We start from the raw sequence: 16,867 nt of genomic DNA on the forward strand, positions 1-16,867 counted from the left end.
TGCCAGGGTTTAATGACAGGCTGCCTAAGGAAAGACACTGGCAGAATGGCTAAATCCTCCAACAGAGCTTTAGCAACCTTAAGAAAATCATCTTGAAGCTGCCCCCACAGCTTCTTCCCATCCAGCACCACAGGGATACACAACACATCTTACCTGTGCCTTTGGCACTGTGCCCTTGGTGCTGTTACAAGGATTTAAGCTCAGGATGGGGAACTCCTGCTCTTCAGACTTGTGTGACTCCAGGCAGCTCTGCCTTTGCCTGATGATCCCAGTCTGATAGAGCGATTCCTCGGGAATCCTGCGGGAACAGCGTGAAAACCACATCGTACTGCCCCATGCACAGCTGCCCCATGCACAGCTGCCCCATGCACAGGGAGGCATCTGTGGGGTAAGGCTGAACCATTTCACCTCCAGAAAATGAGGGGTGGCAAGGTCTACCACAACACTGAAGCACTGAGAGCAGCACGTGGACAGGGACGCTGCAGAAGCAGCGCTCAGAGACGGATGGCTGACCTTTAGAAGAGGAAAAAATAAATAACTGCACCAGGCAACAGAGGAGCCAGAGTTAGGCTGTGAGCAGCCTTCAGGAGAGGGGAACTTTATAACAAACTGTCACAGAGCCCTGGCATTGCCTGTGAATGCTGCTGTGCAACGCCACACATGGCAAAAAAAAAAAAAAAAGTAAGAAAATGGCTAAAATGGCTATAAATCATCATTTTCACACAGTGATTCTGCACTCAGCTATTGCACCAGCAGGTCCCTGAAGGTATCTCTAGAACTTTACCATCCTTTCTGAGGATGGCTCCTGATAGGGACCAGGGGAATGAATGCAATGGTTTCTGGAGTAAATTGGTAGCTAAAAGATGTCTGTGCAAAAGCAACAACATTCATCAAAAAGCATTGGGCTAGGAGCAAGGCAGAGCCAACTGAATACAAGTCATAAAATCCTAGGGTGAATGGTTTCACAACAGAGAAGCCTTGAGTGCCACAGAACAGTGTGAAAGGACTGGAAATTAGGTGCTTCTTTAAGTACTAGGAGTCATTCAGTACTGAAACACCCCAGCAGAAGCTATGGTGGATTTTCTGCCTTGGGATACTTATGTAAGGAAAACTCTCTTATTTCCCTACACAACCTGTTCCACAACAAGGGCAGAAGGACACCTAATGCATTCCTAGGAACAAATTGGAACAACTGATGCTTTGTCCCTCACCAGCCCTGCAGCAAAGAGCTTGGAAGAAGCAGATATCACAGAATGTCACCCTGTGGGCAAGCTGTGCAGCACAAAATTCCCTCTGCCCTTCTGTGAAGCCCAAGGGAGGGGGTGCCCATGTCTCTGGGGGGCAGGAGGGAGGGATGGAGCATCCCACTGGCCTGATGGATGCATGTGGAGGTGGCACATCCGTACCGAAGTTCGGGATAAACGTTTTCCAGGTACCACTTGAAGCTGTGGCATTTCAACTTCTTCCTCAGCTCCACTCTGCTCTGGATGCTGTGGGAAGAAAATACATCACAGAGATACAGTGGAAATGATGAAGGTGAGACCCAATACACCACAAAGGGAGGATGAGAGAAACCCATCAGAAATGCACAGGCAGCAAACGCAGGAGCATCAGCAGCTCTGGTTTCTCTCTGTGTGAGCTTGAGCAGTTGTTCTGATCTCTGTCTCTTTGGAGGTCTCACTTGGTAAAATGGCATGATGACATATTGTCATTTTAACAAGGAGTCTGGAGCTGAGAAGGTTCAGGGAAGAGCACAGTCATTTAAAAACTATTAGTAAAAAATGTATGCTACTATGCAATAACCCTTACCTGAGCACATTAACATATTAGGAAATCAAAATATGCTGTTTGCTATTCTAAGTTACTCTTGGTTTGCAGGACTACAGGAGGCCTTGATTTGCAAGAGCACCTGAACAGGCTGGTAAGCCAGCAGAAGTTAATCACACAGTGAAACACCTTTTTCTTTTATTAATCAGGACAACATTTCTGTTGAGGAAATTTGCTGCACAGTGACGTTTTCAAAACTCCAGCTCTTCCCTGGGCCAGCCTCCACCTGTGGAGCTGTTATGAGCTGGCTTTTATGGAATAGTCAGAAGCCTCCAGTACCTCCTTTTTACATAGGTCAACTTCTCTATACCCTAAGCAGAGGACAGAGCTGCTGCTTCATTCTGTGCTGATGGATGGGAGGAGGATATTAATTCAGAGGAAACAGGGGAATCCCCAGGACTTCAAATTATTCATCATGGAGATTGAAGAGTGGCCACAAGGAATTCAAGTCTGGACTCAGAACTCCCTGGAGTCTGAAGAAACTTTCTAAGGCAAAGAAGAGCATGTGAAAATGAGAAATGCAACACAAATATTTACAGAACTCCTGAAAGGGAGGCATTTCTGACTCCTCACAGAATGAATGGCAAATTCCCTGCACACAAACACTTGATGCCTTCCAATAAAGCATCAGCAGGCCAAAAGCTTTATGATTTTCCTGCCTGTTAGCTGCCACCAACACCTCTGGACTCTGGGATCAGAAGTAGCTCTGATGTGTTTGGTTTTACAGTTCTATGTAATGCCAAGGACAGGACAGAGGGTTTTCCCCCACCTGGGTTTGGTTCACTCACTGGAATAAACCAGCACAGCATTTAAACTGGCACTTTATCCACCTCACTGCTGCAGCACATGCCTATCACCAGTATTTTACTGTCACTGCAGAAGTGATGTAGCCACATTTCTCCTCACAGAGAAAAGCAAGGCACAATTCTTCCCAAGAATATTTCTGGGTTTCACATTCTCTGAACATCAGCGAAAGGAAGAACAATTCTTATCTCCTTTGCTGTGCCTGTGTTTGTGCCAAAGTTGAATGCAACATGGAGATTGTTTACCCACAGTGGTGGTGTTTTGTTTCCTTGGCCTGTCAGGGCCAGGTGTGTATGTGTGGGGACTGTTGGGTGACAGTCACGAGTTCTGTGCAGTGTGAGCAGGGTGGAGTGCTTAGCAGATTCAGTTTAGGTGTAATGTAATATAGTATGGAATATTATAGTCTAATAAAGTAATTAATTAGCCTCCTGATATCGATGGAGTCCTCCTCATCATTCCTCCTTCCTGAGGGCCCTCTCAGCACAGCTATAAAGCAACACAGGTGGGTTTCCACAGCAGGGGATGCCTCTGTGAGCACCCACTGCAGCAGGCAGGGCACAGGCAGCAGAGGCAGAAGGATCCTTACTTCCCAAAAGGCCTCCCCTGGGCTGCAGGCCGGGCAGCGTAGTAGTACTGCTTGAACTCGTCCATCCACACCTCGGCCGTGCGCTTGGTGTTCCTGGGGAGGGCAAGGGGACACGCTGAAACCAAGGGGACATCTTCCAGAACTGATCCATCTTCTGCCCTCCTCCCGGCCTCAGCTTCACCCAAGCCCCCTCTGAGTCAGCCCATCCCTCACTGCTACTGAAGGTACTCCTTCCTTCCCATTGCCCCAAACACATCGGGCCAAATAAAGCTTGGATGAAGAATTCACCATTTCAAACCCAGCTGGCTGCTTTGCATCCACCAGACTCAGAACTGTAGGTTGTCTCAAGCATCATCTCCAAGGCAGGAGTGCCTGGGGTTTTATTTAGTGGATGGGAAGGAGCTCTGAAAAGTTTGCCAAAGATTTGCAACGATTTCCTTTGTTTCAATCCTGAATGGACTCTCCTGCTTTGTGCTCCTAGATTTCACTGAGGCATTCAAAACTTAAAGAGAAAGTGGCCCCACCACAGTGCTGCAGCATGAATGCCACTCTCCCACATCAGCCAGGTGTCTGCAGAAGGTTTCTGAACATCAGCAAATCTTCTGCTGGCTTCAGATGGCTCTAACTCCTCTTGCAAATGGATTTCCTGCTCCATGCCTATCTGCCTGTCCCTGCCCTGACCAGAGGAATTCTCCAGTCTCCTGCTCCAAGGCAGGCCAGTGCCTCCAAGCTATTGCTGCCACACCACTAAGCTGCAGGTGCTGTGGGCAGGCTCTGGACCCAGCCAAGTGCCAGGGGCCCAGAAAAGGATTATTCTGCACAAGAAGCCAGCACTGCACTGCGCTGGAGCCTGAGCTGTCTCTCACACTGAAGTAGGGGCTCTGTGGAAAAGCAATCAGTATCTGGCAGAAAGGTGGAGATATTTTTTGCTAACACCTCTATTTAAATAGAAGTGCTACAGAGCTTCAGGTTGCCAGGAGCTGCTTCTCCTCCCAGTCTATACACTGTAACATTAAGGCTGATAGATACCCTAAGGTTAATAACATCCCAGCTCCTAATGCCTACAGGTACATTTCTCCAGACTGAGTCTCAGCTCCTTGCTGATTCATGGGCTTCTTCCTTTCTCTCTCTCTCTCTCTCTAAGGCAATAGTCTAAGTGCTCTTGCTCAAGAGATGACTAAATCAGTGTCTACATCTGTACCTAACCTTGCCCAACGTGCAGGGCTCCTTTGTTTGGCTTCCTGATCTCATTTGAGTTTACAAGAAACACAGGGATAAGAGCCAAGGCTCACACCCAGGCATGACACAGCCATCCCCCAAGTCCCCAGGGGCCTGTGCCTGGCAGGGAGTCACAAGAGCTGCTCCCATCCAAGCTCCCCTTGCTCCTCCTGCAGGTGATGCAATGCAGGTGCCACCTTCTCACTCCGGTTTTGACAGGAGAGGTTTTGCCACATCCCAGGCCCCTCTGAAGTAGTCTTGCTTCACTACTGAAAGCAAGAGCCCTCCTAGTGATCCTCAAATTTGTGCTCTGCTCCGTGATGATGCCCTGTGCCTGTCACGGCCATCCCCTTCCTGCTCCACCCACTGTGTGGCTGGAAATCACAGGTGTTAGTGAGATGTTGTCACAGACATCTTTTATGAAAAATCCTTTCATTGGTATTTTTCTGCTGAGAAGCTGAGAGGCCTCAGAAACAAAATGTAAACAATAATTATCTGCTGCTGTGGAATGCAACAGGTGGATCTGTGATTGGTCTCATGTGGTTGTTTCTAATTAATGGCCAATCACAGTCCAGCTGGCTTGGACTCTCTGGTCAGTCACAAGATTTTATTATCATTTCTTTCCTTTCTTTTCTAGCTTTCTGATTAAATCCTTTCTTCTATCTTTTAGTATAGATATATCATTTTCTTTTAATATATCTAATATATCATTTTCTTTTAATATAATATATATCATAAAATAATAAATCAGCCTTCTGAAACATGGAGTCAAGATTCTCATCTCTTCCCTCGTCCTGGGACCCCTGTGAACAGCACCACAAGATGTGTCATTTGCACTCCTCTTGTCTCAAGCAAAGGCTGAGGAAGCTGCAGAGAGCCTGGGTCAGCAGTAGCCCTGTGGCAGATAGCTGGGTCTTCACAAATGCTGCTTTCTGACAGTGGGAAGCCCACACTAAAAGGAAAGCCTGCTGTGTAAGCACTCACAGCTGCAGGTTAGCTCAGAAACAACCCTGCATTTACTGTAAGTGCCTCCAGTGCTTTTCTCTGTCATTCACTTAAGCAACAATGTTCAGCCTCACACTCTAAAAATGGAGGAAATCCTTCCTGACCTCACTAGCTGATCATCATTCCCATGCCTATTCCCACTTCTGGATTCCCTCCTTCTTTGCCTGACGTTTCCAGGATCTTTGCCCATTCCAGGATCTTTGCCCATTCCAGGCAGCCCTTTCAGTGCTGATTCAGCCTGTGTTGCTGTGTGTGAGGAGAGGTGCCTGCCCTTCAGCTGGTATGCCCTGGCAGTCCCTTTGGTCCATGGGGCAGCCCTCTGCTGACTCTGCTCAGGAGAGAGCACCAGCCTGGAGACAGAACCACCCTCTCCAGCAAGATGTCTGGCTCCCATCCCACAGAGGCACTGGGAACCAAATTTTCTGGTTCAGCTGAGCCACACTGAGCCCTCAGCTAAGGTCACTGGCTACTGACAGACATTGCTGGCAGCCTCATTTCAGGTCATTACAAATGTGTTCTGGTGACCTCAAGGTCCAAACCATTTGGTGTCCCAGCAGCCAGCACTCAGGGATGTGCTGGGGCCACCCCTCCATTTCTGTGCTGATGAAATCTACCACATGAATGTCCTATTTCTGTCATATTCTCAACACTGGAGAAATCCTATGGGACACTTGTATTGACTTACATTTTCTTCAACTCAAGAAATTCCTGCCCAAGGATATTTCAAAGTTTTCCTAACAAACTTTCCTGCCTGTCTTCTCTGCTCCCCTCTCTCTCTACAAAGCTAATTCACAAAAAAAAAAACAAACCAAAAACAAAAAAAAACAAAACAAAACAAAGTAAGTACAAACCACTTACTTGATGTATGTATTGGCATTTCCCTCTGGAAAGACGTAGGGATGTTTCTTCCTAAAGACGTGCCCAACACGGCTGCAGGGGATGATTTCCAGGCTCCCTCCACACATCCACACACGGAAAGAGATTTCTGTAAGAGAAGCAGCTTCAGCACTTTGTCTTTCTGTCCTAGAGCAGTCTGAATCCTGATGTTAGCTCTTACTTCATCCTCTGCAACATTAAACTGGGGTAAATCAATTACCAGACTGGCTTTCCTAGGCACAACGGCCTTAAAAGCACATTTCAAAGCTTCTTTGCAAGCTGTTTGAAGTCAGTGCACTTGAAACCTGCCTCCAGCACAGCAGGTGCAATCACAATGCTCTCACAATGTGGGACCATAAGCAGGTCCCTTTTCATACACTGCAGAATCCTCTCGCCAGTTTTGTGCCTCCCTCATTACTCCTGCACTGCCTGTTTCAGAGTCACTTCCCTCCAAAGGGCTCTCAAGTTCACCAGGAGGAGCTATGAATTCTCTCCATTAATGACTACTCCTGTCATTATCTTTATGAGCCCACCACTGACTCTGCAAAGTGGACAGAGAGCTGTGCATCCACTGCCTGTCCCAAAATGGACGGGAGCTCACCCTGCCCAGGTACTCTGGGCCTTGAGTGCCAATGCTGCAATCAAGTAAGGCACACACCTTCACACAAGCAAAGGTCAGCGGTGGGAGGCATTATCCCAAAAATCTGGGTAAGTTGTCAGTATGGGAAATGTCTCCCAGTCACTCCAAGCCACTCTGTGGCTGGCCCACAGGGCCCTTCTCAAGGAAAATGAGCCTGTGGCACAACTGACAGCAGAAGTTATAAAGCTCTTGGCAGGGAGCTGGATGAGGTAGGAAGGGTAAGCAGCATGGCTGTTCTAATGGGTCCATCTGCTCCTGATGCTTATGAAGCTATGAATCTGTAGCTCTATTGTCAGACAGTACCAGCGTGGAAAAGAAATGAAATTAAAATGAAAAGGCTTCTGCAGTTCTCCGAGTCCTATTTTATCATCTGTTGACAGTGCAGAGCTATATGTAGCATGTATCTACTGCAAAACTAGTAATTCCTTTTCACACACGCCCTCCCCCATTTAACTACAGAAATAAGACAGGAGAACACCCATTGTCTTTGTCCCAGCAGTCCCCTCATGTATGCCAGCACAAGGATGACTTGTCCCCAGGTCGGATGCTGGCAAGACAAGCACCTGTGGCAGGAATGGGGCAGTGCCAACAGGCCTCCTCCTCCTCCAAGGGTTCAGAAAGCTTCCATCCCTCCAAGAACAGCTGACAGCTTCAGGGAGGCAAAGGCCAATTGGAGCCTGGACATCCAAAGCCCTCTGAACACACAGGGCTCAGCCCTGAGCTGCTGCAGAGGTGGGAGCCAGGTCCACGTTGCTCCCATCCCGCTCCCAGCACACCCGCCTGCTCCTGAGCTGAAGGAAAGGGAAGGCTGACACAGCTGCAAAGCCTTCTTGCCTCGATGCCTGGATCCAAAATTCAAGGCTTTGGTCCCGTCCCCAGCAGCTGGCCCTGGCAGCAGGGACAAGCAATGGCAGGGGTGGGAAAGCACAGCAGGGAGCAGTATTCCTTCCCAGAAACTCCCTCCCCTTCCCTTTACTGCCGTGTTTACATGCAAGAGCTGCCAACAGCAGCTGGAGCCTCACCACTTTCCCCAGTGCTGGGTATTAAGAGGCCAATAAAATGTGCCCTTGTGCCATGTCCTGGTGCTATACTGGGAGCAGGCTTCATCACAGCTGCAGGGAAATGAGATTATGGCAGGATATGGCCACTCTCTAAGCTGCTGCTGCTGCTCTCAGTTCTCCTCACTGCTGTCACTTGTCTGTGTGTCACAGCACTGGCCTGCTGCTGTCACTTGTCTGTGTGTCACAGCACTGGCCACTCTGCTGGCTCTGCTGTGTCAGTCACAAGGGCACCCAATACAAGGGGACAACCAGCTGAGCAGCTGTGGAGCACAGAGTGGCTGCTGCAAGCTGCCTTCCCCTCCTCTGCTCCTTCTGCTCAGCCTGGGAGAAGAGCAGCTCCCTGGTGTGCTGAAAGACTCACACCATTCAGTCCTTGCCTGGCTTTTCAAAGCCTAGTGAAGAGGCCATCCCTGCGTATTGTGAACTGGAATGAGGACACAGCACACAGGAGATGCTGAGGAGTCTGAGCTCTCTGCACCCTGCAGAGCCTGCTCCAGGTACAGCAGAAACAATAAAAACTCAGATTTCCACAGGGAGGGATCACCCATGGAGCCATCGATGGCAGGTCACAAACAAGATCTCCAGACAGGCAGCCAAGACCCAAGTGTCCCAAGGGAAAGCAGAGTGAAGCACCAACTAAAGCATGGTAGAGGGTCAGCTCAGAGGAGCCAGGGGAGCAGGAACCAACAGCATGCTTCCCCTGACCCTCAGGAGATGCTGCCAGTGCACATGGCCACTCCAGGTGACCCCCAGGAGGGGGTGTGAGCAGTACATGTTGGGGTGTGCTGGACTTGGCCTTCATTCAGCAAAATACCTCTAGCACTTCTTGCTGGCCTGCAAGTCCTTCTTGCCCTTACTCATCTACAGAGAATTCAGTAAATTGAAGATACAAAACACCTATGGGGTCCTCCTTCAAAGGCAAACACATTCACTTTTGTTCTGCCTGATGGGACACTCTGCCCTCCACTGCTGCACCTGCAGGAGGTGGAGCTGTGAGCCAGGCATTCTTGGGCTTCTTGCCCATTTCCTGGGCTTCTGCTCCCAGGAAAATGGGCAAGATGGGATCTGCCCTGCTGCTAAGCAGACCTGCACTTTGCTGTCACAATGTTAACCTTGATTTTGCTTTCCTCTGTCACAGGAGGCCGTGGTACCCCTGCAGCACTGCCAGTGCATGTTTGGTCAGGACCAGCCTGCTAGGGCATAGCACCAGCAAGGGAAACCTCTCCTCTGCAGGATGGGTCACAAGAGCACAATGCCTGCTGTTAGAGGGCACGGGACAAGCTGCCAGGATGGAGCTTCTCCCAGGAGCAGGCTGTCCTGCCACTGCTCATCTCCCAGGAGCAGCTCCTGCTGGCTGCTGTCACAGACAAATGATGGGCACAGACAGGCAGCAGGTCAGGCACAGCATGGCAGCTCCTCTCCTGCTCTTCTCCTGTCCAGTTCCCTTCCTGAATGCTTTGTTTGGGCTATTGATCCAGCAGGGAAGGTGGAAGGGCTGCCACTCCCTTCCCAGGTTTCCTCACAGCCACCCCACTCAGATACTTTGGGCCACTTCAAAGACAAGACAGAGAGAAAGCAGCAAACAGGTGGCAGAAAGAGTGAGATTCCTACTGCATAACAAGATAGAAATAAATAAAATATATCCAGAGGGACAAGGCATGTGAAGGAAACACCAGTGCCAGGCAGTGGATGGATTACTGCAAGGCAGCAGCATCTGCTCCCCTGGATGAGTGACAGCATGGCTGTGTGTGTGGAGACACAAGAGCCTTCCTTCCTGGCTAGCCCCACTCCCCAGAGGTGCAAAGCTATTAAAGCCAGGTTCTGATCTGTCTGCCTGACACTGAGTGCCTCCCCCTTCTTTCCTGGGTACAGTCTGTTGTTCTGATCCACAGCATCACTGCAGCTTCAAAGAGAGAACAGCACAGCCCCATCCAGCTCTGCTGGACAAGGAGACAAGGGACAGGCTGTTACCTCTTTCATGTGCCCTCTCAAGTGTGCTTGCAGATTTCTTTATGTCCCTCTTGTCCCATGATAAGGGCCAGAGATCACGGAATTTAAGTGAGCTCAACCCTTTTTTTTTGGTGCAGGAAAAGTGACAGGATCAGAGAGAGCTGGGCAGCTCTCAGCCACCCAGGGATACAGGAATGGATAAGCAGCCCTGGTACTCTGCCACCTGTTTGCTGCATGCTGATGGAGCTACAGTTTCAGGTACTCTGCCAATTCAAGGAAGGACTGATACCTCAGTTCATAGCTTAGAAATGCAGTCATTAATGGATTAAGACAAATTCTTTGCTCTATTAAGGAGAAAATAAGACCAGGAAGGAATAGAAGGCTGCATGTAGTGTTCTCTCATCTGTTGGTATCACCAAAGCTGCCAGCTGTGTGGTTGAAGGTATTTACCTACAGGAAATCAAAGCAGCATGGAAGGCAGGCAGTCCCAAGTGCCAACAATTGCTCACTTCCCATCATTCGTGGCTGCTGGATCTCTCACTCTCCTAAGACCACAACCTATGAATGTGAATGAGGAAAACCACCCAGAACATTCAAAGTGAAGCCTGAAATGAAACCTTGTATCCATCTGGCATGTCTCAGAAAGGAAAGCCAATACAGCAAGGCATAGGAGGATGAAGAACAACTCACCAAAGTTCTCTCCACCCCAGATGTCCATGGCACTGTCATACTTCCCCAGGTGGTTGAACCAGGCCTTGTCGATCACAAACAGCCCCCCAGCAATGATGGGTGTCCTGAAGAGTGCACAAGGAGAAGAGGACACACTCTCAAGCACTGCTGCAGCACCTGGATGCACAGAAGAAGCCCTTCCCTTTGCCTCCCTTTCCATGACCAGGACATCACCTTCTCACCAAGAAAAGGACAAAACACCCCAAAATGCATCTGAGCCTTTCTTTCAGCCACCTCGGCGTTCTGCTGCCAATCATAAATTGCCTGGCACTTAATGACTGGCTAATGCACCCGTCAGCACAACTCCTACAAGCCCAAAGTTGACAGCCCTGATTGTAGGCTTCAGCATCAAAAATGCACTTAGCACTCGGGGGTTATTCACTCAGAAGGGCTTTTTGCCTGGAGCCAGCCTATTAAGAGCACCATTCCACTGGGGAGAGGAAGGCAGAGCCAATTCAGAAGGGCTTTTTAAAAGCCATCACTAGCTGTGTGATCTTTATTTCAAACCAGGGTTATTTTTTTTTTCCTTTGGGTTAGCTAAGAAAACTGCACAGAGAAGGCCCATGGAGGAGGGGAGGGCAGACCCAGAAGAGAGCTTGAGGAGACTTGCTGCTTGCTGGGACAAGTCCCATCAGCTGGAGACAGTGTGGATGCTTCAGTAGAGGCTTGGGAGGAACTGGGGTGATTGCTGTGCCCAGGCTAATCTCCACAGTCCCCTACACTGTAGAGTGATCAGGAATGCCAGGCCAGCCTTTGGGAAGCCAGTGAGAGCTCCGGTTAACAGCAGGATCCTAAGGAGAAGCAGTGCTCTTATCCCCTGGGAGCCTTCTGAGTCCCTGAGCTTCTCCAGCACCTGGGGTCCTCCACACCTCACACCTCACACCTGGCTGGGGCTGCAGACACCAGCAGCAGGCCTGCTGCCAGCAGAGATTTCCAGCAGAATGAAGGACCCCTCCATCCCATGGCATGAGGACAGATGGCACCTCCTCTCCTGCTCAGCTTTGCTCCCTGCCCTGCACATCCCCATTTCTGAGGAGTCTTCAGTGAGGTACAGAAGAGCAGTGCTGGGAAGGCTAGACTAGACACCAAGTTTATCTTGAGGACACTGCCTTATTTTTAGGTGGTAGCTGAACTGAGAGAGGCAGTTGTCCACAGCACTGGGCTTTTCCCCTAACCATAATCCTTAGCACTACCAAAACCCCCAGTAACCATAAACACACCCCCCCCTTCCATCTTTGTGGCATTCTCAGGCTTCACTGTCGGAAGGTGAAGCTGTACTGCAAAACCCAGGCTAGCCAGGAGCTCGCTGGAGGTACTATAAGTTCAGAGCTGTCCTGGAAGAGATTCCACACTGCTGTGGAGCATGGGGACACATGTGAGGGTCACATGAGAAGCCTGTCCTGCCCCTGGGGTGCTTCCTTCCCCCTCCTGACTTACTTAATGGGCTCGGTGGGATCAAGTCGTTTGGCCTTCTGCTCCGGGGAGAGCTGCTCCCATTTGAAATGCAGACTCCAGTCAAAACCTAAAACCAGAGTAGAGAAGTGCCATGGGGAAATTAGAAATTGATATGGATTAGGAGGCAATGCAGGCTGCAGAAGCTCTGTTTGATGGAACATTTTCCCCACTTTCAAATTACTTCAGCCACAGAGATGCAGCTCTTGAGAGTAAAGTCCAATGCCTAACATATTTCACTACTACATATGAACAAGAAACAGCACATTGCATTACAATTTCAAAGTCAAGTGCTCCAAAGGCAGGAAAAGTCAGAATTAAAGCTGCTGCTGAAACCTAGTCCCCCTGTGCACACTCTGATGGACACTGTGTGCTCCAAATAGCACAGGCATACTAATCAGCACTACACTTGCATCCTCCAGCTGCTGCCTGGACATCTCCCATCTCCTCCTGTCGTTTCCAGGGCTGCCCAGGGTGGCTTTGACGTGACCCTTCTTTCCTGCTTGACCACCTCACCCACTGTAGCAAGCACACTGCTCACAGCAGGCCCCCCTGTGTGTGGAGCAGCCTGGGAGCAGCAGCACCGAGCAGCGTTCATGTGCTTTTCTGTGAGGCAGCAGGAGACAGAGGCGTGGTGCAAAGGCCAGTGCACATTCCCACCACGGAATGGATGCCCACAGGACGTGCACAAAGCTTGGACTCACCTCCCCTGAGGTCTGAGGAAGCTGCCACGTAGGCAAAAGTGTCCAGGTTGATGATGTCAATAACGGGACTGACCACCCGGGTGGGATCCTGCAGAGCAGAAGCGAAAGCACCCGTGACTTCAGGTGACACCACTCAAACTGGGCAAGGGGCTCCAAACTCCTGGAGACACCAAGGGCCTGCAAACATTGGTGTCATTCAGTTTTGCCTGGGACAAGTGTCCCTCACTGCCTCCTCCTCCTCAGACTGTGCCTGTACTTGGCAGCCAGCTGGGCTGGATGCAAAGCTCCTTCTGCCTTTTACAAATCCACCAAAATATTCCCCTTTCACCTCCCTTTAAATACTTTTAACTGGATTTCAGAAGTCAAGTGACAAACAGGCAATTGAAATGACAGAGGATAAACACAGCCAAATAGCTTAAATATGGGTATGTTTTTAAATGCACCAACTGTGGCAGTACAGTTAGTTTTGCCAAAGTTGTGAAAGGGTTAAAAAAGAAAGACCTGATTTATTCAAAATAGTTGGTGGTGATTTAATTAACATCTTGTTATGGGCAAAGAGATTATACAAACAGTTATGAACAAAAATATCTACAGGAGGAAGAGACTCTGACAGCTTTGACTGGTCTCTTATCTCCCTTTTTCTTTTCAAAAATCCCAAACTCCAATTATAGCTCAAACTTCAAGGTTTTACCCTCACCAGATCAAATTGTTTTTCACAGCTATACAAAGCAAAGCATCTGAGCACACTCGGGCTTGCTCTCTCACTGGGGAAGGACTTTGTTTTAGAAATTAGTCCTGACAAAGAAGCATTCAAATGCAGCTGTAGGAAGAAGCAACCAAAGGCCATGAGCTGGGAGCTGGACTAGAGCTGATTTTCCAATTGAGCATGACAAATACTTGGTATTTCCATAACAGGGTCAAGCCAGGGGTCTCACTATCACTTTTTGTGAGTCAAACATCTCACTGAAAAGGGCAAAGTCTGCTGCACCTCTGTACTGCACAGGGAAACACAAGCCACATCCAAGCAGCGTGAGCCTTTCAAACCCTCCAAAGCTATCCTGGCTGCTGCACAGTGTCCCCCAGCCTGCCACAGCTCAGCACAGCCAAGCATGCTTTAATTAGGGGGAAGGTTTTAAGCAATGCAAAACCTTCTGCTTTGTGTGCTGAGCAGTGCAGGGAAAGGATTGCATCCACTCATTTAAAACCTGTCCCTCAAGCATCTTACTGGGGAGCACTTCTAGCTGGCTGACACCCACCCCCAGTTTCAATTCCACTCTGCTCACTGCACGCCACAACTTCTTGTAGGAAAATCCCCTTCACATCAGGGCTGAGAGCACTACTGCAAGATGCTAACCTTGAGCAAGCAGTGCTGTCCTCTCCCTGCCTCACTTTCCCTGCCATGTCCTGGGAACATATATATTTGCTCAGCTTTCATGAAGGTCTCTCTGACCCTCAAAAGAAAAGCACGGCATGCTCAAGAGCACAGTGCTGTTGCTATGATTTATTTTGGGCTGAGCACCAGATCTTATTATAGGCAGCTTCATCTTTCTGGTTTTTTTTTTGCTACCCACCCATACCAGGGCACGTTAATATTAACAACAGCCAAACCTTCAATTCTCTCTCACAAACCTGAGCATTAATTTCTGCAATGCTGTTCTCAAACACACTGATGTATGGATCTAAACCAACAGGAAAAACCTCTGAAAATGCTCCTGAAGATAACAGATATATTTCAGCCTTAGAGAAGGGCAGTGTGTGGCTCTCAGCCTCTACATCCTGACCTTGTAATGGACAACAAAAAGGGCCACAGTTGCTCCTCTGGCCCCATAGCAGGATTAGGCAAAGATTAGGCAGGCTGCCCTTCATATGTCTCCTTTTTCCCTGGAAAGCACCAGAGTGGGGGTATTTGAGCTGGGAGTGGGGGGTCACCATTCATTGGTTCATCCCATTTGCAAACCCAGTTTTGGGATGAGCTTGTTGAGTCATACTGTAAAAATACCTTGGGATGGATAACTACATTTTTAGAAAAGTTACTCGGTTGAAATGCACCATTAATGACTTTAGAGATATTTGTTCCATAAGCAAAAATAAGAGCCCAGGCCCACACTCTCAGCATGCTGGTGTGAGGCACTGGCCATCACTGCTGCTCCCTGAGACAGGCACAGGGCGCTGAGACCCTCCAGACCCTCTCTCTTTCCCCCAGTCTCCATCACTTGCTCTTCCTGCTGGTTTCCAAATCCATGTGCTGGCTGTGTGCTGCCCACACCCACCAGTGGGGGGGAAACCATCAGCTGCTGGGAAAGCTCGAGGTGGAGCTCGAGGAGCACCTCCACATGGGTTCATGGTGGCACACATGGGCTCTGGCACTTCTCACCATGGAAAGGGGCAGGAATAGCTGCTCTGGCTGAGAAAATAAGAGAAGCCAAGAGTGGGGTGGCTGAGCTGTGGTGGCAACAGTGATGGGTGTGCCTTCAGGCACTCGCCGCTCGTTTGCTTGGAACTTAAAGCACATCAGCTCAAAACAGGCTGTTCCTGGGAGCAACAGAGTGAGGAAAATGCTCCTCCTAGGCAGCTGATCCTCATGGAGCAGTTGGCCAGGGAGCCCATCTCTAGAGCACAGCCTGAAGGTGGCAGCAGTAACATTTCATACACTTCACTGATCAATACCTTAACCCTGCTGGCAAGGATGGGTACGGTGGGCCTGGAAGGAGATGGAGAACTCTGCCCTTATCCTGCAGCTTCTGTGAGCAGTTAAAAAGCAGGCATGCAGGACCTCTCTGGCTTTGCAGGTTCCTCAACACTCTTTGTAGTACATCTCCCCTGCTGCCTGAGGCTGCAAGATGCTGGGCAAGGTCAGGGCAGCATGAGCAGCACTGCAAGCTCACAGACTGCCTTACTTCCAGCTGGGGAAGGATTCAATCCAGAAGAGTTTACAGAGGTGATGTGTGTGTTTGATGCTGCATTCAGACCACAAGACACTGGAACTCCTCTGGTGATGCTGCACATGGCACTCACATTCACCCATCCTGTGGATGCTGGACATGGGGCACTGTCTTGGAGCTGTGCGGGAAAGCAGATCTGCCAACCCCCTTCCTGCTGCCTTCACTGCCCTTCTCCTGACAAAACACATCAAAAGCTCTGCCTGGGAAAGAGGCAATTGCTCTGGATACTCCTTACTGAAGTACAAGCAGGGCTTTGGCACAAAGCAAGGAATGCCTGCCTTTAAAAAGCCCAGAGGAACAAGTGATGCTGTAAAGCTTTGTAGTAAATCCCAGCCTGGACAGGCGAGCCATGAGGCTCCAGTGGGATATCACAGCATGTGCTCTCATAACTCTACCAGAGCCACGATCAATGATATGAACAGCCCATTTCCATCACATTTCCATCTATCAGCAGCTCTGTGGCCCAGCCTGCAAACTGAGGCTGGGACCTCTCCAGTGCTGGTTGTGCTACAAGTGCCAGCAGCAGCGACTGCCCTCACCCGTGTGGAGGGAGCTGACCTGGTGCTGTGCCCCCCTGCCCCTGGTCCCATTGCTGACACACAGAGGGGATGCCCAGCCCAGCCGTCACAGCTGTCACATCTGCAGGTGTGAAAAGCAGGATGCCTTAGGTGAGGGGCACTGTGAACACCAGGCAGGCAGGTTTTTCCATGACCCACCACCTCAGCTGCCCTTATGTCAATGCAACTCAGGAGTTATAAAATTGCTGAGTAATTAGCAGCGGCCATCAGGAGCCAGAGGTGTAGCAGAGGTGCAGCAAGGGTGAAGGGAAAGGATGGGGCATCCACACCCTGGATGCTGGTGCATCAATCCCTGCACCCTGCTGCCAGCAGGTCATGGGCACAGAGCTCCCCTGACTCGAGTGACAAGGCGCCAGCAGCCTCTGTGTGCACGTCTGGCAGGACAGTCGCTGCCAGAGAAAGGGGAATGTCATTGTCTGCTCCGAAATCAGCAGAATTTAAATCCTATTAAATCAATTTATTAGCGCTTAATTTGCATGAAATTAAATTCGGCCC

General features: G+C 49.7%; 1 protein-coding gene across 1 annotated transcript in view; it reads right to left on the minus strand.

Moving 5' to 3' along the window:
* The window catches only part of GALNT14 (polypeptide N-acetylgalactosaminyltransferase 14), a 99,020-nt gene that overhangs the window by 13,489 nt on the left and 68,664 nt on the right, over positions 1 to 16,867 (minus strand). The window contains exons 7-13 of the mRNA XM_066546184.1: positions 12,853 to 12,940; positions 12,134 to 12,218; positions 10,658 to 10,761; positions 6,299 to 6,425; positions 3,218 to 3,310; positions 1,407 to 1,490; positions 154 to 298 (exon numbers count right to left, since the gene is read on the minus strand). Coding sequence (XP_066402281.1) covers positions 154 to 298; positions 1,407 to 1,490; positions 3,218 to 3,310; positions 6,299 to 6,425; positions 10,658 to 10,761; positions 12,134 to 12,218; positions 12,853 to 12,940 — 726 coding nt within the window. The remainder of the gene's footprint in view (positions 1 to 153; positions 299 to 1,406; positions 1,491 to 3,217; positions 3,311 to 6,298; positions 6,426 to 10,657; positions 10,762 to 12,133; positions 12,219 to 12,852; positions 12,941 to 16,867) is intronic.

This window comes from Molothrus aeneus, chromosome 3 (genome assembly GCF_037042795.1).
Source record: "Molothrus aeneus isolate 106 chromosome 3, BPBGC_Maene_1.0, whole genome shotgun sequence".
NCBI classification, from domain to species: domain Eukaryota; kingdom Metazoa; phylum Chordata; class Aves; order Passeriformes; family Icteridae; genus Molothrus; species Molothrus aeneus.